At 38.5% G+C, this 22,268-nt stretch overlaps 1 protein-coding gene across 1 annotated transcript; it reads left to right on the top strand.

Annotated features, from left to right (window-relative positions):
- The first annotated feature begins 17,643 nt into the window (after positions 1 to 17,643).
- On the top strand, positions 17,644 to 19,822 carry LOC307017318 (somatostatin receptor type 2-like). Its single transcript, XM_079646880.1, has one exon. The coding sequence runs from the start codon at positions 17,684 to 17,686 to the stop codon at positions 18,794 to 18,796; it is 1,113 nt and encodes a 370-aa protein (XP_079503006.1). The 5' UTR covers positions 17,644 to 17,683; the 3' UTR covers positions 18,797 to 19,822.
- Positions 19,823 to 22,268: the final 2,446 nt, after the last annotated feature.

The following is a 22,268-nucleotide window of genomic DNA, read 5'->3' as shown; positions in this document are numbered from 1 at the left end:
TCAGGCCATTAGAGAAATGGTAATGAACATTATAATGGAGTGTGAAGACAAGACATTTGTGTCTGGAACCACGCTCAATTTTAGAGAGTTGTATTAAAGCAGGAGAACAACACTCCACATTAAACTCTTGACATCTAAAATAATTTCCAAGAAGACATAAACGTTATTGCGTTAGACTGTGAAGTCATCAGTAGGCGTTTTTTTAATAATATATTTGATTTGCTCCTGCACTTTAGTCAAAAACAAAGACTTCCTTATCCTTAAAAAGATTTAGGGTAACTCCTGAATATTACAAAATAAATCAGTCTCAGAGTCATCTCCACTTTTAAAGAAAAACTCACCAAGGATGTCCCTTTCCTCATTCATTATTTGCCACATCCATAAAGTACTTGGCTTTTGCCTTATTGGAGTTACCATTACATTTGGAACTCCACAGGATATCTTGAATATGATTTTTAGCCTCAACCAAAACCAACCCACTTTCAAGTCTGGCCTTTCAGCACTCCGCCTGCTGGACATATGATTGATGATGCCAGACATAGGTTTCTCTCCCCTGAGCCTGGGCCTATTTCTTCTGACACGTTAATACACTTTAACACCAACCCACAAACATGGACACAAGCACACAAATATCAATAGGAAGAAACAGTGAGATTTTTCTCCCATATGGGGCAACCTAATTGGTCATAACATGTTTGAGAGTTGTCACACCCAAAGAGGTCACTTAGGGAGGTCTTATTCTGCATGGAGGGGGAAAGTAGAGCATCTGCCTGGAACCTCTTCACACCTCAGAGCACGTAACAGGTTGGGTGAGTGTAAAAAAACCTCAAGGATTTGTTTATGTTTAGGTTTTAACCCAAAACTTTAAAATACAAATTATTAACCTCTTGTAATGCCTGACAACACAAAAAAAGCGAAACTAAAATGGCAATTTATATTTAAAAAATGTTGACATTTCCAATTACTTTATCATTACTCTATCATTCTCATCAATCAATCAATCAACAACTTTATTAATCCCGCAAGGGGCAATTGGTTATGAGCAGCAGCTTAAGTCATGTACACAGGCAGGAACATACAATAAGAAAACACACAGATACACCCGGGAGCACAGATGTGGATAATTCCAATTTACACTATAAATAGTTCATAGCATCACAATAATAAATAATCAAGTTAAAAGCCTTTCAAGAATTTAAAAGTTTGAGTGCAGAAGGGATGAATGATTTTGAAAAGCGATTAGTCCTTTGATCATAACACTCTTTGTAAATAATGGCTTACCATGTTGGATTGCCTGGTTGTGGAAACATCAAATTGTGTAGCCTTTGTATTTGGTCTAAAGTTTTGAATGCTAAGAAGTCCTTCAGAAAGGTGTTCTGTTGATAAGTTGTTAAATCAAAGCATTCTGCATTAGACAATAATTGTATGAACAGTTAAAGTTATTCGTTTTTTAGTCAATCAAAAAAGGGAAGAGCCGAAAGATCTACAAGAGAGACAATACAGGTTCTCAGAAGCAGGCATATGTTTTATAACTTTATGACTTCTCTGAACATTTTGATGTTTATTTTCTCATAACAAAATGTGTCACTGAAAATTACAAGACGCTCCTGCTCTTGTAAGAAAGAACACAATAATTGTTCCATTGCCAGTATTCAAGTACAATTGATAAAATAAATGATTTGGGTCTGAGCATCACTGTAAACGAGCACAATGCGGAAAACCCCATGGCTATATTTGATTACACTTCTGACCTTAATGATGAGCCATCTGTGCCGATTGTCACCAACAATTCATCTCTCCCCCATGGCGCTGAGCTTCTGCAAACTCACAACACTTACCATACTTAGCCATACTTTATCACTTGCAAAAAGATGTTGTATTAAAAAATGTTTTTGTTTTAAATAATATATATAAGTGATGAATTTAAATGTCATTGTGTTTTCCCCTCAACTACGCTTGCTATAAAAACAGGTCTATAAAGTATCAAATGAAATTGTGGGAGAGGTTTACCGCCACCGTGATTGTTCGTGCAACTACATCTCATTAGTCAGTCCCAGGAGCCTTTCATCTCATAATGCCACCCTCTTATCTTTCTTATGAGTCCTTCTTAACCTCCTACTAAAGTCAGAGATGCTTATAAAACATTTTAAACCTTCAACTCATCGACTTTTTTTGCAATTTCAATAACATCTTGAAATAGTGTCAGGATGAAGCTCTACCTTATGTGATATCTACAACCCATCAAAATAGTACCAATATACATGTTCTCTTAGGCAAATGTATCCGTCATGCACGCTCTCAGTTTGGCTGCAAAGAAACAAACCAATTGATTTGAGTCAGTTTTGTTTTTGCTTTACACAGCCATATGGCTTCATGATGGCAGCAGTCACTCATCTCCATGTCACAGCCTTATGCGTCTCATTTGAATAGGATATCTCTGTTTAATGGCTTCAGAGCTGCTTCCATCCATGTATCATCCTGTACTCTGTTACTTTAATGAACTTTTAATGACAAGGTTCTGTTGGGATGTGCAATCTGTACACTAAGTTAGGGCTGTGCAATTACTTTTGCTTTGCTAGGTTGTAACAGTGCACTGCAACATATTTGATCTAATTTATTTTAGTCTAATTTATTTATATATGTTTAGTAGCTTGTGGAAGTGCGCTCCCAAATATGTGTTGATCTTGTTTATTGGTATTTATTATTTTTGATATTATTTATTTAAATGTAAATATATCATTTATTCTTGTAATGGCTTTTGAGTTGAATTATACGTTCAGGGTAATCAACAGTTAAAAATGTACTGTTAAAATTATTATTTGTATTTGTTTTAAAGTTCAATAAATGGATGTTTTCAAAAATAATCGTGATATCAATTATTGACCAAAATAATCGTGATTATGATTTTTGCCCTAATCGAACAGCCCTACACTAAGTCCTAAATGACTCGTGAAATCTGCTGTAATTAGCTAGGTCGGGGACGTTATATGTTCCAGTTTTAAATTAACCCTCTTAAAAGTCCTATATTTGTATAACATGTGCATTGTGACTGGTGGAAGCAGTGAAACACTTTTCAAAATGAGAAGAAGCAAACATAAAAAAAAAAAAATGGTTGCATGCAGAAATGATATTAGGATTGAAAGATATAAATCCCCTCATCTACTCATTATGGTAGAATCCAATAACATCCCATGATCTGCATTCAATCCAATTACAGTGGAGCAATCATATAAAAGATTATTCACAAAGGATGGAAATGACATAGGTCCATGTTAAAGTGACCTCGACTGTAATCCACTCAAACATATTCAGATGAAATGCAGGTCGATTTTCTTGGCTTATAAAGAGTTACGGTTTCTAACCTTGTTTTCAGCATGAAAGTGAAATTCAGTTTTTGCGTGTATTTGAAAATCCCTGAAAAAAGAAAGTATTGAATTATTCACGACCTGGGTTTACTGTGTCACCGTGCTCTCATAACAGAGGATGAGCTAGTATCCACACTGTGTGTAAACACATCACCAACTCTAATGGATACTGTTTACTCTGGACACATAAAAGGTGTTCTGCACTGCGGCGAGGGTAATGAATGTAACAGAATCACGTTGGTCGTCTTCCTTTCTCAATTTGCTCTCCTCAAGGCCCATCCGTCCACATTAGCTCACCTCACAGAGAGAAATAGCAAGTGTGAGAGCTGAACACTGTCACTGTGAGTTATGTCAACATAAGCATCGAGCTGTGGATTCTTGCTCTCCACCGCGCAGTGTGACAGCGAGTTGAAAGGATGCTTATCGGGTAACATTTGCTGTGAAAGAAAATTGAGAAAACACTTCTCTGAAAGATTGTTTTTAGTCTTTGTAAGCCATAAAGCACACAGCCCTCCATACCAAATAAGAGTTTCCTACTGTGGCGATTTGTCACCATTTGCTCACATAAAAATGTTGAGACGCTAGTAGGCTACTGTATTGTTTTTTAACGATTCATATTTCAAGTGAAAGCGCTAAACACTATTAGCTACAATGGCCGACAGCCAAATGTTTGTAATCTATTTTGTTTAACATAATTCCGGGTTTTTAATCATTCATTACCCCTCATCAATTGTACAAATCACATGACAGGTTCCAATAGCAACAATGCTCGTGCTTAATTTATTATTAAAAGATCCATTAAGATGTAGGCAATGCTTTATTGAAGCAGGTTTGTGGCAATGGAGCTCTTCATCTCTGTCACTGCGACTCTGGTAGTCTGTGATAACACACCTCAGCTGCTACAGCAAAGCAACCTCCTCTCTCTCTTCTGCAACCCCCCCCCCTCTCTCTCTCTCTCTCTCTCTCTCTCCCTCACTCTCCGTTTGCCACTTGTGGCGTTTCTGTATCTCCTTACACAGCCATCTGTCCCTGAGCTTGTGTTTTGTGATCTGTGTTGCTGAGCAAACATTACACAGGCCTCAGAGATACTGCCTTCAAAGCCTAAATCCTAAGCCGTTACTCACTGGGGAATATGTAAACTAGAAATGTAATACTTATTCTTAAAGGGAACCCAAACAAACCACAAATAAACAAGGAAATACATTAATGCAATAAGTCTTTTTTGACTTGTAGGCTAAGCTAATCACCCTCAAGTGGCACAGTATGCACAAGGCAATATGTTCACTTCAGTGATAAAGACACCTTGTGCCCTGCAGACAGTGTAGAAAAATGGCGGGAAATAACTTTAGACCATTACGTTTTTTTGTACAGTAACAATTTATCAAAGCATGTTACTTTCGGAAAAAAAGTTAAATGTAATTGGGAAACTGTTGACAGACAGTACACAAAATCGTAGTCGCTGAGAAACAACCATATTATGAATAATGAATGAGTATCCCAACTCTGATATAGTATACATGATGATGATTTGCTACAAAACTGACCAAAGCAAAACCCAAGTTTGATGTTTTAGTTGCATAAATACACATTATTCATGGTATTGTCTTTTTTTGTGTATGTGTGTTGAGAGACTCTAGGCAGTGGCATTTAAGCAGGATAAATATGCACATCCATGGCACCGGAGATAATCCCTGCAGGGCCAGTGAACACTGTGAGCAATGAATAAAGCCAGAGCTGAAAACAAGTGATCCCAGACACACAGGTGGACACGCCATCACTCAGAGCCTGCTGTTTATTCATCTAGCTTATTAAACTGGACATTCAAATCACCCTTTTGTTGTGATGACCAACTCAAGTTATGTGCTGGAAGTGACTGTGTGTTTAGCATAAACAAAGATGACACCAACTATACAGTATGAGACAGAATATTTCGTAGTTCAAGACCTCAATCCAACATACAGACAACTTTAAAAGGTCCCTATTAGGGCTGCACAATATATCGTGTCGTGAGGATAATCGCGATATGCGCATGCGCGATATTCACATCGCGTGGACTTGCGATTTCTTCTTCTTTTTTTTTTAAACAATTTTTTTTTTTTTTTTTTTTTTTGTAGGACTTGCGATATTAAGTAGGCAAATTAACTCAAACACGTCATGTTACAATTACTTTGCTGCTTGCTACAAAAGGAAAATTTGCGCGGCTCTCATTTCAGGGGTACTTGAGTGAGTGACATGCAAGCTCTGCATGCACAGCAAACCACCAATCACAATCAAATCTCCAAAGCAAACGGACCCGGTGATTAAAGTGCGCTGCACTGCGGCTGCCAAATCTAATTGATTGAAATCTCCAATATCAACCTAAGAGCTTGTGCCTCTTCAGGGGGTGCTAACACTTAACCATAGACTTTATCGTTTACTTTCTCTGTCTTTATATGTAGATATGAGTTTTCTCCGTTAATCTCCGTCACGTCGTTTCCATAGCAACAACAACAACTGTCAACATTGCTAACTCTCCTTCAAAATAAAAGCATGTCCATAAAAAATAGGAAGCCAAGCCAAATTACACTTAAGACATATACAACTGCAATGAAAGTAACACACACAATGCAATATTCTTTTCAAAGAACACAAATTGGGTTGTATACATTAAAAAATAACTATAAAACAACAATACTGTAGAATAACAAAAAATGAATGCCTTGAATAAACAGAAAATGCACATGTTGAAGCGGTTCGCTGCTGATTACGCACCATTAAGCAATGTTAATTTTGTTCACAATTTTGTTTAGTTAATTAATTTACCTTTATGTATTTATAATATAAGTGATGTGTTAGCAGCACTACATAAAACTGTTCCTTAAACACAGTCTTCAAGAAGCAATGATAAAGCATGTCAGGGTGGGCAATGGCTACTGTTTTGATACAGAGGGTACAGTAGGAGATGAAACAAGGGGATACATAGCAACAGAATATCAGACTGAATTAAGTCCATATAAAGCCGCTTACAAGTGCAAGCTTTTCAAGAATAAGCCACGAGAGCTTGTTCTGAATGCCAACATTTCTTAATTGAGAATATAAAATATGTTAGGTCAAATTCCCAGAGCAATGAATCCAGAGCTAAGGCCAATTTAAGTAAAAAAAAAAAGTACTTTTACAAGGTATCTGAACAGTGTCAGGTGTTTTTAGTTGTATTTGGTAGATGTGACGCCTGTGTGTGCAGATGGTTATGCCATCTGTTTACACCTCTCCTCGAGAACTGTGAGAACTGTACTACAGCCAGACCTGCCTCCCTAAGCCCAGTAATGGAGGCTAATACGTATATTAAACATACCACAGCTTTTTTTACATTTTAGATTAATTTCCTGCATTTCGCCACGGAATCATAATAAGTATTGATAGTCTGTCAATCAAAGGGGGTCTATGACAGTGTTTTGGGAAGTGAAGGATGACAACACATTACCTGGTAACAAATAAAACATTTAATTTGTTTTCAATGTGACCATTATTATATGAGTAGCTCTACGAATCTGTCCCAATTCAGGGAGTGAAAAAGCAGCCAATTGTTAATTTATCTGAACATTATTATTATTAAACCTATATCTTCATTTCTTCATACATTTAGGATCAGTGCTACATAAGCACTCTGTTTTATCATCAAGCTGTTACATTTATGATATTTAGCTCTAATAAACCACATTTTCATCCATCACAAAAGCAAGAACAGAGCTGCGGTTGTAATTATTCTGTTATACACGCCATTCATTTTTATATGATCCCGAGGCATAAAATGCATTTCAAATCATTCGTCTTCATTATCAGCACAGGAACAGGGATCTGTATTGAACGTAGCAGACTTATTTGCAACATTTGTTAGAAACAACTCTTCACATCACTGACCTTTGAAAGGAGCCCAGTAGGTATGGGGAGGTGTTTTTTAACGTGTGAGATGATAAGCCATTTGCTTCAGTCAGTGCAAAGAGGAGTACCTGCTGCCACAGACTGATAGAGTGCAAGTAACTCCAACATTCAGTGAAGGAGCTGTCATTAAAAAACCCAGACAGAGTGCTAGGTGTAGGTACTGTATGTAGGTTAAGCTTAAACTGCAATTGTCCATTGAAAGAAGATCTGCAAACCAAATAATATGAAGTTTGGACTCAGTCCAGCTGGAGATCAAATATGACAAGGGAAGTAAAAACCAGCCACAGTATGAAGGAAAAGGCTTTGTTTATCTCGATTGGGTGTTGAAAAACTCCAGTGGGGGCCAGACACTCGCAGTGAGTCCCAGACGGTCAAGCCAGGTGATGGGTGCCCCAGACAGCTCATTCAGGCAGAGACCACCTGAGAAATCTGAGCTGACGTCTGCCTTCCTCCATGAGCTACATTATCCATCATCGCCTATAGCTCTGAAAAGCAGACTGAAAACCAATTCTGGTTCCATGAGATTAGAAAGCTGCAGACAATGAAGAGCAGCTCCACTACTCGGCTTGTAGTGTCCATGCTATTGTTAAGCTGCAAAGTGTGAAATCTGCACACCTACATATACAGTATATCGAAAACTAAACACTGCTGAGTGGAAAAGCAAATGTGTAAACTAAATAATATATATAATTTTGTCATATTGTTAACATGCTTCATACAGTATGTTTTAATGTAATATATTGTAAAGTAACTCAAGCTGTCAAATAAATACAAATGTGTTAAAAGTACAATATTTTCCTATGAATTGCTGTGCAGTAGAAATAAAAAGGTAGTATGACATATTTAAGCTTTTCAGTTAGAATTTTTATTTCGCATTAAGAGACAAATTATTCAAGATGAGAAACATCAAGCCACAAATGGCAAACTAACCATATCTGAAAATTATAATATATTTAGTATCATTTTGATGATTCATTCCAGTGGTCTCAACTTCCCACTGATTTGGGTCTGTTATTTTTTCCCAGGGACATATTCAGCAGCTTAGAAGTTTCAACTACAAACAGCCTGTAATCAAAGGGAATTTGAGTCAAAAAGTGTGTCACAGCTGTGCTTAAGAAATTCACAAAACTCTCCGACGCCCAACATGCTAAGTGAAGTGGAAACAATTTCAAGGCCCTTTAAATCTATACCAACAAGAAAAGAAAATGTTGAGTACTTGAAGGTTCATTTATTGGGTCTCCATACTGTCACTAAACCCTGAAGACATGCTGCAATACAGAATAAAATGCCAACACATACAGGTTGTGACCCTGCTGCCAAGCTCATACATGGCAGTCATCTGGAAGTCTAAAAATAGTCTTAGTATTCAAAGGCTTCATTTACATTTCAATCAGAAAATTGAAATTAACAAAGCGAGAAATTAAACGCAAAATTAGAAACACAAGGTGCCAAGTGCAAAATAGAAATTAGGAGATCAGAAAACACCAAAAATGCAATAATCATTTATTATTAAGTCATGCGTCTCCTACTCAAAATGAAAGGTTTTCTGTTTAGTCTTTTAAGCTTTCAGGACTGGACGTGATGAAAAGAGATTGACTGCCTGCGATTATTACAAAAAAGGAATTAAAGAGAGATTTTTGATTGAAGCTGCGAGTGTTAAGAGGCCTTTTGACACCATGTGCAGCAACACAAAATCAATCACAGTCAACAGCCTGGAAAAGGAGCAAGGAATTGTTTTGGTAAACAACAAAAAAGTGAGCAGCAGCTGCTCTGCATGCCAGATAGGTTGGAACAAGCCTCAAATGCCCTGAGTACACTGTGACAGACACACCAGGTACTGACCAGCTGTCAGCTATTATAGGAAACAGATGACAAGAGCTACGAATGCAACTTTATTCACTACTTGTGTTTCTGCTCAATTACCAAATGTGTTCATTACATTGGAGTTGCAGCTAGAACTATAAGCCTATCTTAATGTACTGCAAAGGCATGCAGTATTACAGAGTCTGCAGTTGCAATGTCATATCTGGATAATAATATAAAAAAACTCATTAACATCTCAATCATGCTACATTGACAATTAACAGTGCTAGTTAGCCATTTAGCAGTTTCCACAACATAACAATCCAAATGTATATGAAGCATCTTAATCTTACAGATTAATGTGTAATTAAATGGAATTGACATGCCCATTTGAGGTTAATCTAATCTGCTTGCTAATCATTATCATTATTTAGACTCAAGACTTTTTCCTCCCAGTTTGGTCACTGCTTCATTTGCAGTTTTCCATCTGTACCGGCTAGATAGACGACAGCACAGTGGCATAGCTGTGCTCTAAAAGCTGTGGGAGGTGTCCTAAATGTCAACTCAATATCCATCAGGAATAACACCTGCCCAAATTCCCAACACGTAACCTACAGGGGTTCAAAATAACAGTTAAAGTAAAAAAAAAAAACAATTAGCAGTTTGTACCAGCTTCAAACTAGAATGGGAATCCAACGCATAATATAGCTAAGCAGGTTTTACTCTGTTGTCATGGAGATGGCTCAATTGTCATCACGTGACACAACTACTAAAAGGGGTTTTAAGTAAGGGGGACGTTTTACCTGCTGTCTGTGTTCAATGTTGAATGTGAGTGGAATAAATGCAAATTAAATCTGTTAGATGCGTTTGAATAAGCTCAGGGAAAAACTAGTAAGTGGACTTTGCATTGATGTTATTTTCTCCAAAAGGTCAACAATGAAGTATTATTCTCCATTTTAAGTAGAATATTCTTATATATTGTTTTTTTTTATGGCAATACAGAATATCCATTAATAGTCATCAAATGATGACAATAAAAATGTCAAATATCAAAAATGAATTGAAAAAGATGACTGAAATGCTCGACAGAATCTCCACAAAAGTAGTAATCAGTTTGTATAAGATTTTTTCTGACATCAAGTCAAATTCCTCGTATGTGTGAACCTAGCCGGCAATAAACCCATTTCTGATTCTGATTAGTTTATGCCAGAATCAAAGTCTCACAAGGTCAGAAATCTATTTACTGTAAATGTCTCATTGAGATCAACAACTTAAAGGTAGCTTTACATAGACTTAATTCAGTCTGATATTCTGTTGCTATGTATCCCCTTGTTTCGTCTCATACCCTCTGTATCAAAACAGTAGCCATTGCCCACCCTGACATGCTTTATTATTGCTTCTTGAAGGTAAGTTTGAGAAACCGGCTCGAGTGCGCTAGAATTTGAAAATACACGACCGGAGAAAATCTGCCACTTCCTTACAGAGCCCCTCCTCCAACACACACGAACGCGCACATGACCAATGAGGGCACGAGATAAGTTTGTGCACAGATGGAAGGCTGACAGGAAGATAGGCCATCCAGTTATTTTAGCCGGGCCGGCTAAAATGATTGGTCATACTTTTTACAGAGCTACGGCTTCCACAGATGACATTTTTTAATGGATTTTTTGTCAAAGCACTTAAGATATTCATTGCTATCGGGATGTTAAGAGCATTCCATGGAATATAACAAAAAGTGTATCTCGAGCCGGTTCCTCAAACTCACCTACCCCACCTTTAATTTATCATTAGACTGTCCCGAATAAAAAATGTCGGGCTCCGGATATTCGGTAGTAATCAGCAGCGACTATTTGGATATCGTGTCGTGGCGATAATCGCGATATTCGCCTGCGCGATATTCACATCGCGTGGACGTGCGATTTAAACATTTTTAAAAAATGTTTAGGACTTGCGAATTAACTCAAACACGTCATGTTACAATTATTTTGCTGCTTGCTACAAAAGGAAAACTTGCGCGGCTCTCATGTCAGGGGTACTTGAGTGAGTGACATGCAGGCTCTGCATGCACAGCAAACCACAATCAAATCTCCAAAGCAAACGGACCGGGTGATTAAAAGTAAAAACACTGAATAAAGTAGTTTCATGTGTTTCTCTAGGGCAGTTTGGCGCTGCTAACCGAGCTAGCTCAGCTTGTTGCTCTGATAACTTAAGATCCAGACGTCCATGACTAAAATCCTTCATCCGGTTAAATATAGTTAAAAAAAAAACAATTGTATAGCATTAAAGTTCAAGAAAGGATGGTTTGCGGGGGGAAAAAACAGTCTTTTCTTCAATTCCTGTATGTTTTCATATCGCAATATACAGGGGGGGAAAAAAATCGCAATGTCAGTTTTTTTCAATATCGTGCAGCCCTACTATGGAAACAACTTGACGGACAAAAGGAGTGGAGATTAACGGAGAAAAGTAATATCTACATATAAAGACGGAGAACGTAAAGGATAAAGTTTATGTTTAAGTGTTAGCACCCCCCGAATAGGCACAAGCTCTTACATTGATATTGGAGATTAAAAGTAAATTCAATTTAAAAAAAGAAGCGAATATCCGAATAAAGAAATTGAAAACCAAATAGTGGGCCAACGACCGAATATTCGGATATTCGGGTACAGTCCTACATTAGACTACTATAGGGACATGTCTGCCTCTGTTTATTTAGCTTTTTCTTCAGAATAACATCAATAGTGGCTGGATCCAGAATCACTATAGCAATCACCTATGTGTGTCCAAGAAAAGCCTCAGAAGGATTAAGCCACAGGTCAAATAATAATTTCCCCTGGTCTTCGCTTCTAAAATGTGAGGTTTGGCTCTTTATCATATAAGATAGTTGGCTAAATATGCTTTTATTTTGGACAAAGACATCATAATTGGCTTCAAAATGATCATGAACATGTTTCACTATTATCTATGAGCAGATTAATCAAAGCAAGATGAAAGGTTAAAGTTATAACGGAAATAGTCCTTAGTCACAGTCTTATAGCAGAGCAGACACTAGCTTTTCTGTTTGATGGTTTTTCACATAAGCAGTTGGCAATTTCAATCATGCTTGTATCTACTCTATATTTATTATTGATTTCAATTTTGAGGAGAATTTCACAGACACTTTCTTCCCGAGCACATTTGCAAGCATGATATTGATAATAATACAACATAATGTATGGGAAAAGTGGGTTAAATTGAATCTATGACCACTTTTAGCCTTCAAACTGTGACGGGTCACATGTCAGTGGCTTACTGACCATGATAAGAAAAGATGAGAGGTGAAGACACTGATGGTGTAGTTAATTAACATTTTGATGACCACTTAGCCCCAGAAGGGCAAATGTCATTACAACAAATTAGACAGTGAGAAGATACGAAGTGACTCACTAGACAGTATCATCACATGAGGTGCATGGAGGAGCACTGACTTACAGACCCTTGAGAAAGACATGAGTAACTTTCCTTCTACATCTATAGCAGCATGAAACGTTATGAAAATGCACAACAACTCTCAAAGATTGTGATAATGCTTTGATCCATCAAATAACAATCCAACAAGTCCTAATCTTCTCTCTTAGTGGATCTGAAATGAGAAAAAGTATCTTAAAAGCCAATAAAGATCTTACCTTTGTTCTGTGCTAACATATTGCAGCAATATCTTTCAGAACACCTGGTTACTTTGTTCCAAAAGCATCATCCATTGAATATTTTGCTGCTCATTAAAAAAAAAAGCCAAAAGCATCATCCATTGAATATTTTGCTGCTGCCTCAGGCTGCTAATTGTTTTTCAATCTACCCTGGCTGGATGTGTAATCAATGCTTTAAATTCAGACCCTGAGCGAGAGAAGGGCCTGGTCGTGCCTCAATAATTGGCAAGCAAATATACCGAGCTGAGCTTCAAGCTCTACTTTGCATTTCACCACCACTGTTGAAGTAGCATATAACTAAATAACCCAGGAAGCCATCAGGATGTCCCTGCCGACATCATTCAATGTCGATATGTATCGGCATGCTTGTTGGTCTTGGAAAATAAATATATTAATGATAAACAATGCTACCACCTCAAGGGCCATCAATTAGACTGTTTTCCCTTAACACCCGGTAAATGAAAACACAGTAGTTAAAAATCAAGTTATTGGACTATTGATTGTTCCTCCACGAGGCAAGATAACTCCTAATAATAAAATATGTCCCTTCTAAATGTGTTTAATTTCCCCTGTGGCCTTCTTCACCTGCATCATGCATGTTTAATGTCAACACAAAATCTCCACCCAGAGAGGGCACTACATCTCTCCTCTCCTCTCTTGAACAGATGGCTCATGTTCATTTTCCAGCTCTTATTAAATACTTTTTGTCCAAAGAATAATGTAAATTCACACAGGGTTTAGTGGGCTAATGTGGTTTTTGAGGGAAAAGTGAACAATAATAGTTTAGCATTACACTACTCAATTACCGTTATTCCCGTAGAATGTTAACTATAACAATGAAATAAAATAAAACAATCCTTATTCCAAATATCATTAAGTCAGGGCAGGCTGGAGAGTGACTGCATGATGGTCATACTGTGAATATATGGAGGCTTACATAGCAGATATATGATCCTATCATTGCAGTTGTGGGTCACAACGGTCACAGCATATTAAATGGATATCAACCAATGCCAAAGGCATTTGAATGCGATGAATAACTTAAGCCAAACCATAATTTTAGGTAACAGAAGATGATACCTGACATGTTTAGTCCATTTAATATAACAGGCCAAAAACGTGGAAGACCTTTCAAAGAACAGCATGACACCAGTGTGAGGGCAGCAGGTCTCTGGGGGCAGACCTGTGGGATCAGTGGTCACTGTTCACTGCTGGTGTGGAAACACATCCACCTCTATAGTATGCCGCTTTAAAAGCTTCAGCAGCAACCCAGTGGTCTGCCATTTTGACCAACACCCCAAATATTTTCCTGGCAGTTTCTTGTTTGCAGTGTAGTATTTGGCATTTCTTTTAAACCTTTGCTTTTGCACCAATAGTTATGCAATAGTTATAGTTGAAAATTAGCAGTTGACCATAAGACATATAATCATCTACTGACTAACAGTTGCTACTTAAACATTGACATACACAGCTAATGCTGAATGCAACTTAGCATGACAGGCCTCAATACAAAGAGAAAGGACATGGAACCACAAAAGTTTTGTCTTACTGTCAAAAATGTTTAACACTGATTGTGTTTGCACAATAACAAAGCATCAATAACACCAATACACAAGTTTAAATAAAAAAGTTCAAATGCACCTTACCTGCAGATCAGATTGGACACACTCAGTGTGAGGGATCTTCTAGGGCTCAAGTGTCGCACGTGGACATGACATCTACAGTATCCACAGTATCATCCACTGCATACTGAAGAAATGTTTGGGAAACTGGATTTGGGTTTGTCACGCCACATTATCAGCTATTTTGGGAAATGAATCAGGGCAAACAAGCCAAGGCATGGGTGCAGCAATGAGTATAGGCCTACTGCAAAGTTAAAAAATTCGAGGTATGCATCTCTCCACACAATATACGTTTATTTTAATGATGAAACTCGATTCTGTCAGGTGTGGGGGGGATTTTTACCGCGCGTAATTTGGTTGCAGCTTTAAACCTTTGCGCTCAATGCTGCCTGTTATGGCTGGTCGTTAACCTAACGTTTATTTTTGAAGCATGGACTTGTAATATAGCTTCTGGCCAGCAGTGGGATAGGTGGTGTCCCTGTGCAGGGTCCGCAGCGTTGTTATTTTACATCAATTGTCCGGAGGCTAACTAAACTTTGTAAATTAGCAGGAGTGCCAGATCGTGACTCGTGAAGGCTCATGTGCGAACACTGGAGGGTCTATATATTTTATTCAGTATTGTATATAGATCAGCCCGGAGGCGTGCGTAAAAGTGGCTTTACTATGTTTGACTAATTTGGTCGTCATTTCAAAGTACATTTTAAATACATTTTGAGTCCAAATGTCCGAAAGAAAATATATTTGTGATATGATTTCCTGAGTTTCACCGACCAGTGTATTAAACCATTACCATTGATCCCCTAGTGAGAAACAAGCCGGTAAGATTTTTCAAAAGCACATTGAACAGCGTTTCGCCTCGAATACTGGAAGAGAACGGTATTGATTGAGTATTGACTCTGATGTGCCCAAAGGGCTTTCTTCGTCTTTATACTGTTTGAAAACTTCAACTGTAGCCTTATCTTTTTACGTCTTTGCACGCACTTAATTGTTCAACAATCGCCTTACTCCGTGCATCGATGCATTTGACAAATGTTCCATTAGAATGTATCCTCTGATTCACTTAGCTCTTAGGAGATCTATATCACAGGAGAGGAGCCTTCCTTTCGATGAGAGGTGAGTCTCTTCAGCACCTCATCACTGCTTTTTGTGCACGTCCCTTAACACGTGCACGCTCTTTAGCTTGAGGCAGTCACAGCGCGCACCACACCACAAGCGCATCGGAGATTTGTGCATATCCCGTTAGTCATTTATTTATTTTTGCGACTCTTTTTTTTCCCGTTTACCATCGTATGTCATTCAGGCTACAATATGGGAGTATAAAAGGATAATTGCATTGCACATAGGTTTCACACTTCGGTTCCAGTGAGGCAAACTTGAGGAATATTTGGAGATGGAGAACATCCGTACAGAAGTGAGGTGGCGTAGACAGTGAGATTGGTAGACCGGTTGCAGGTAAGATTGTACTTTGTTTTGCCTCATTGAGTGAATAGTAAACTGTCTCAGATCAGTAGATGTGTTAAGATAGCCGATAATTACCAGATGAATCCGATTATTCCATTCAAATTAAGTTGAAGAAATAGAACATGTTCAACATGTTAATCATTCACTCTTGTATGAACTGCTGTTGTTTTACTATTATGCAATTTTTCTGTAGTCTGGTAAAAGTATTATGTTCTGGTATTAAAACAAATTTGATCTCATTCCACAAAACCCTCAGATGAGTTTGCTAACATTGCCAATGAAAATCCTGACTTGACCTGATTCTTGTTTTATTTCCCATGAGATGGATTTGCATAATTTACGATGAGCTAGTAATCATTTATTCAGTTGAATATTCTAAACTTCTACTTTTTAGGGACTTAAAGCAAAAGTTAGAGCAGAATTCATGGCCTTCAGCATTGAAGGAGAAAAATAACTTGATGAAAAAAACAAGAGCTTTAAGAAGCTACTTAACAAAAATATTGTTTTGTTGTTGATTGCAAATCAGATAGTTATCTGTCTTTTGACTGTGGAGGCTCTGTGCTGATTTTATAGAAAGAAAACCTGTTGCACACTTTGATAAATGCATCAAATATGGCAATGGAACCATTCACAGAATAGCATTTCATGAGATTGCCAAAATAATACTCATAACCGTCATCAATGACTTCAATGTATTGTTTACCTACGCAACAGAGCTCGAGTGCTTCAATAGGGTAATATGTTTTATTCGGGTGGTCTGTTTCTGTCGGATGAATGAACTACCATATGCTCCATGTTACAATATTCTATCCATTCCCCTGACTCAGATCCGCCTTTTCCTCCAGATTTATAGACACCAACACGCTATGTTTGAACTGATCTCAAACACCCCCTCTGCTGAGATGTAACCGTCTATCCGTCAGATGAATGCCATGCCTTTTGCCATGGTTGAAAAGAAGAACTGGCATCATAAAACCTCTTATGTTATTGGCACCAAACTAAGTTGTCAGACCATGCTTGCCTCCTGTGCATTGGCAGTGACAAGCACTTCAATCTGACTGCAACACGGCTACTGGCAGTACTGTGATTCCCCTCATTCAATTACTTAGGCTCGGACTAATTTACATCCATGCCCACCCCCTAATAAATAAATAAAAATGTGTCAGCAAAGAATTCAGTGTTACCCATCGCAGCTGGTTATAGCAGTATGTGAAGGGCAAGCATATTTCCCCAGAGGGATATTATGACTGTAGGGTGTAGTGATTTCCCTAGATAGCAGTGCTTGACCAAATAAAGACACACGGAATCTGGCCTTAGGTACTGCACAACAGCCTGATATGCTCTTCTTTACACATACCATCAGCAGGTCTGTTCTCAAGAGAGAGGATCCAGATACAACATCTATACAATCCTCTTTGGTACTGCTGGTAAGGATGATACAAAAACAACATTTCCTGTTTTAAAGATCCCGGGTAAACATGCCGTAACATTTAAATGCTTTTTCTGACTGATAAAATGGATGCATGGCGTCACAGAGATCACTCATATAGATAGCTACTTGTTTTATTGGTTCAACAAACTAACATCAATCAGGAAGAAGGGAGGAAGGAAGAGAGATTCCATATCTGATGAAGATGATGGATTTCATGTTCTTCTTCTGAAAGGAAAAAATCTATGTTAACGTAAATATCAAGTGGATGAACATAAATGTCAGGATTGTAAAATCAAGGTTTAAAAAAATGTTTATTATAAATGATTTTGCGCTGTTACTGAGATAAGTCTTTATGTGTGCAGGTGAGATGCCCTAATTCACGGGAGACAGTGAGGTATCATGGACTCCTGGATCTTCCCATCGTCCCCCCCGAACCTGTCGGATCACCTCATGTACGACAGCTTCGTGCAGGGCAATGAGTCTGACTACAATGGGACCTACACAGACCACAGCTTCAACAAAACCAGCACGGTGGTCATCACCTGCATGTACTTCCTTGTTTGCACTGTGGGGCTTTGTGGAAATGCCCTCGTCATCTACGTCATCCTGCGCTACGCCAAGATGAAGACGGTTACCAACATCTACATCCTCAACCTGGCAGTGGCCGACGTGCTCTTCATGATGGGCTTGCCCTTCATCGCCATCCAGCTGGCTCTGGTCCACTGGCCGTTTGGCCCAGTGCTCTGCAGGGTGGTGATGACTGTCGACTCCCTGAACCAGTTCACATCCATCTTCTGCCTGATGGTCATGAGCATCGATCGCTACCTGGCTGTGGTGCACCCCATTAAGTCCACAAAGTGGCGCAAGCCGCGAATGGCCAAGACTATTAACTTGACAGTGTGGGGGGTGTCCTTGATGGTGAACCTGCCCATTGTTATCTACAGCGGAGTCATCGTAAAGCACGACGGCTGCTTCTGCACCATCGTGTGGCCCGAGCCTCAAGAGGCCTACCAGACGGCGTTCATGTTCTACACCTTCATCCTGGGCTTCTTCCTGCCCCTCATGGTCATCTGCCTTTGCTACTTGTTTATTATCTTTAAGGTGAAGTCCTCGGGCATCCGTGTGGGCTCCTCTAAAAGGAAGCGCTCAGAGAGGAAGGTGACGAGGATGGTGTCCATCGTAGTGGCAGTGTTTGTCTTCTGCTGGCTGCCTTTCTACGTTTTCAACGTCACCTCGGTGACAGGGACCATCAGCACCACTCCCTTCCTGAGGAGCACTTTTGCTTTTGTGGTGGTTCTGGGATACGCCAATAGCTGCGCCAACCCCATTCTCTACGCCTTCCTGTCAGAAAACTTTAGGAAGAGTTTCCAGAATGTTCTGTGTCTTAAGAAGGTGGGAGGGCTGGATGAGGCTGACCGCAGCGATAGCCGACAGGATAAGTCTCGCATGATAAATGAACCCACAGAGACCCAAAGCACTCTGCTGAATGGTGACCTGCAGACCAGCATCTGAGAGGAAGGTGATGGACTCGCACCCAAGAGTCCTACATATCTGAAGTAAATAACAGTAGGCTCCTATCAGCATCTCTAAGGTCACATCAGAGAGGAAGTGGAAATTATTAAAGAAAGGAACATGTCCCTTGTTAAGGAGGACAAAGCAACATCAGAATTTCAAACTGTACTGTTCCTCTATCTGCCTTTGACACATTGTTTGATTTCCTTGGCTGTAAACACATCCATTATTACGTTATCGTGCGTTCATAAAACTGTTTGCTCTATTCTGTATATGAAATGTGTTTGACTGTTCTCAGTGTATTGACTCTGAGGAAAGGTGGAACGGACACTAACGCCCACTTAAAAATGGTCCCCTGGGTGACATGAATTTTCCCTGGAGACCAAGGTTTATATTCGTAGTTTTCAGCGGCGGGCTGTGCCAAGTTTCCAGAGTCCTGCATTGTGTTGAAATAACATAACAGTGTTCTCATATGCTGTAAAACAACAAACTGGCAATTCCTTTATTTTGTTCATGTCATGTCTGCAATTTATGTTCTTTTTTCAACTGTAAATATGTAAAAATGGGGAAGAGAATGTGTAAAAAAGTCAAATGTAATCTCTATTTTCCAGACACAGAACATTATTAATGTTGAATATTGTGTTTTGTGGTACAATGGTCTGATTAAATGTGTGACCAAATTTACTTGTGAAGAAACGTATCAATTGTTAATGTGACAGTGTTGGCGGGTACATATATCGTACTTTGTCACTCGCTGCTGTAGTGTAGCTACATGCATAATTCATATTACATTAAAGGTACTGACTTGATAAACAAAGCCAGCCTCTAACCAAATTGCTGCTAAGATGTATAGAAACTCTCCTCTAATGTTGTATAGCATATGAGGTTGTGCCACTGTATACCTGATTCTTGAATTTATGTTGGGAGATGTTCATTCTCATTGTTTATTTACCATTTATTTATGTTACAAAATAATGTTGCTATAATAGTTTTTTTTTAAAGTATTTTCTTCTTTCCAAAATGCTAGACTGCATTGTTCTAAATTATTCAATTAGAATACTTGGTTATTCATATTTTTTTAACTTATTTTAAACCATAAAACCTGCTCATATCATATTTTTTGAAGGACTTTCAGTTTATTGATGTTTCATTATGTTGTATTGCAGGAAACAATGTTCGGTAGCTATCTGTAAACTGCTTTTTTTCATCTGTTCTTCTATTCTCCTCCATATTCCATATGTGAGAGGCTTAGCTTGTCGAATGCTGCCTCTCGTAGCTAGCTACTTGTAAATACTCTGTATAATGACCCTGACACATCCTCCTCTCACAATCTGTGGCATTTGAGATGCCACGTTTGAAGTGGTTTTTTTTCTCCTCCGGGTGTCTGAGTGATGGGAATTTGTAAAGGACTTATCCTCGAGAGGCTCTGAGGTTCCTTTATCATCGTGACGGCTGTGCTGCTCAAAGAGTCCACAGTTCACCCTGCCATCCTGTGACAGTCTGTCTGTGGCTGTGCTCAGATTCCTATCTATATAACTTTAAAACTCTACCCTACACGACCGCACATGTTCCCTCCATACACACCAAAGCCAGTGACAGATTATGATTAGAATCCTGAGTGTCTGTGTGCGTTAATCTCAATCACCTAAACCATTACAAAACTGTGAGGCAGAGTATGTGTTATCACTGATATTTAAATTCATACATTCAAAAGAGACTAACCACTCTAAACATGTGGTTTTCTTGTGTCAATAGTGGATGAAAAACAGAATTACACAAACACACTGACAAGTTGTGACCCCCCCAGCCACAACAAATCAACTTCCATTATCCAATCTGTGGTATTTTGGGATTTGTTGCCTCTTGTATTTTTCTCATCCAAAGACATGATACAAATCTTATGTATTATATTTCCATAGCAACAGTGACCAAGAGTGTCGGGCCCATGGTTACACTAATTAGCATAATAATAGTAGATATGACACTGGACATGAATTATGAATGCGGACATTGCTCAGATGAAAAAGAAAGGCTGCATTAGGGCAGTGAAACAAAACAGTTACAAAAACACTGATTTAAGTGTATAGGAAGGTTTATGTACAAAGATATGTAAATCCCATCACCTGTACAATATCATCTAGCTATTGCAGTCAGGGCAAATACTTTTTGTCAATGCTTACAGTTTTTTTTCATCTTATTTATTTTAAATATTTATGTTTCTTAATATTATATTGTAGATGTTCTACTTGCCATTTGTTCCATCGGTGTTGTAATTTGGTATGTTTTTTTATGGAGTGCCCCGATGTTATGTCTCATGAAGATTAAAAAAACAAAACAATTGAAAGTTGTACTGTTTCTGTAGAAAGTGCATCATGTATGTTCTTCCAGTTTCTCTTCAGTTGAGTAATAATGAAACATCAAGTTTGACGGAGCAAACAAAGATTGTGCATAATTGTGTTGAAACTAAATAAAGCAAGTTCTAAGTGACTCATTTGTTTGTGTATAATATTGTGAATGCCAAATGTATAAATGAATATGGTAAAATACTGCATACGTACAGTACATTTAACATGTGCAATGTATTAACAATATTGTTATTACATTAATTAAATCCTAGGGTCTTATTTGAATTCCTATTTAACCTTTTGTTTGCTTTAAATCCCAAGGGCAGTTTAACACTTGATTTCTCCCAGATCTTCTCTGAGCTTCTTAGTCTGACCACCAAGTGGCGCCATACTCAAACACATAACTAGAGATGCTCTCGGGACAGAAATATGACAGTTCATTAGAAAGCTTAAAGGGTTATGCATGTCAAGTGTTAAAATGTGTTAAACCTTTGTTAAATGGATGTGTTTCCTTTCCGGTACTTTCTCTTTCTCTTAAAGTCCAGAATACACTACAGCGTTTACATTCTGGGACATTCTGTATATTGGCCCGATGAAGGGCAGTGTGGTTGTCAGATAAGAAAAAATAACAAACACATTCCAGTTTTGTTCTGAGTTTAATCACTGAAACGGCTAATGAAGCTCTCCTCTTCCTCCTCGTTTCAGCTGTGTCCCTGAATGTCCTTGGGTGGTCTTAACTGCTCCATGATACACCAATAACCAAAGTCTTTGATATTACTGTTCAGAAACCCGCCGTTGCCCTCTAGCTGAAGTTCTGCAGCAGACCAAAGGATATGTTTGTTTTTGACTTAAAGAGCAGCTAAACAACCAGGGGTTGTGGTTTTTATGTGGCATTACTGTGATAGGTTAGGGACCTCATATTATACATGAGTGAATATTTGTTTATTTCTGTATTTTATTATACATACACAATCTGTGATATTCAAACAAAACAGACCACAACACCCTGATGTGTATGTGCATTATCTAAAGTCTTGACAGCATACTGATTGAATGGAGCACTGGGTTTACTGCACTGCAGAGGCAAGACACCACGGACCACACCGGTCTACACCAGCCACACAGTT

This window comes from Notothenia rossii (genome assembly GCF_949606895.1).
Source record: "Notothenia rossii genome assembly, chromosome: 8".
Taxonomy (NCBI): Eukaryota; Metazoa; Chordata; class Actinopteri; order Perciformes; family Nototheniidae; genus Notothenia; species Notothenia rossii.
This window is presented reverse-complemented; position numbering and strand designations above follow the sequence as displayed.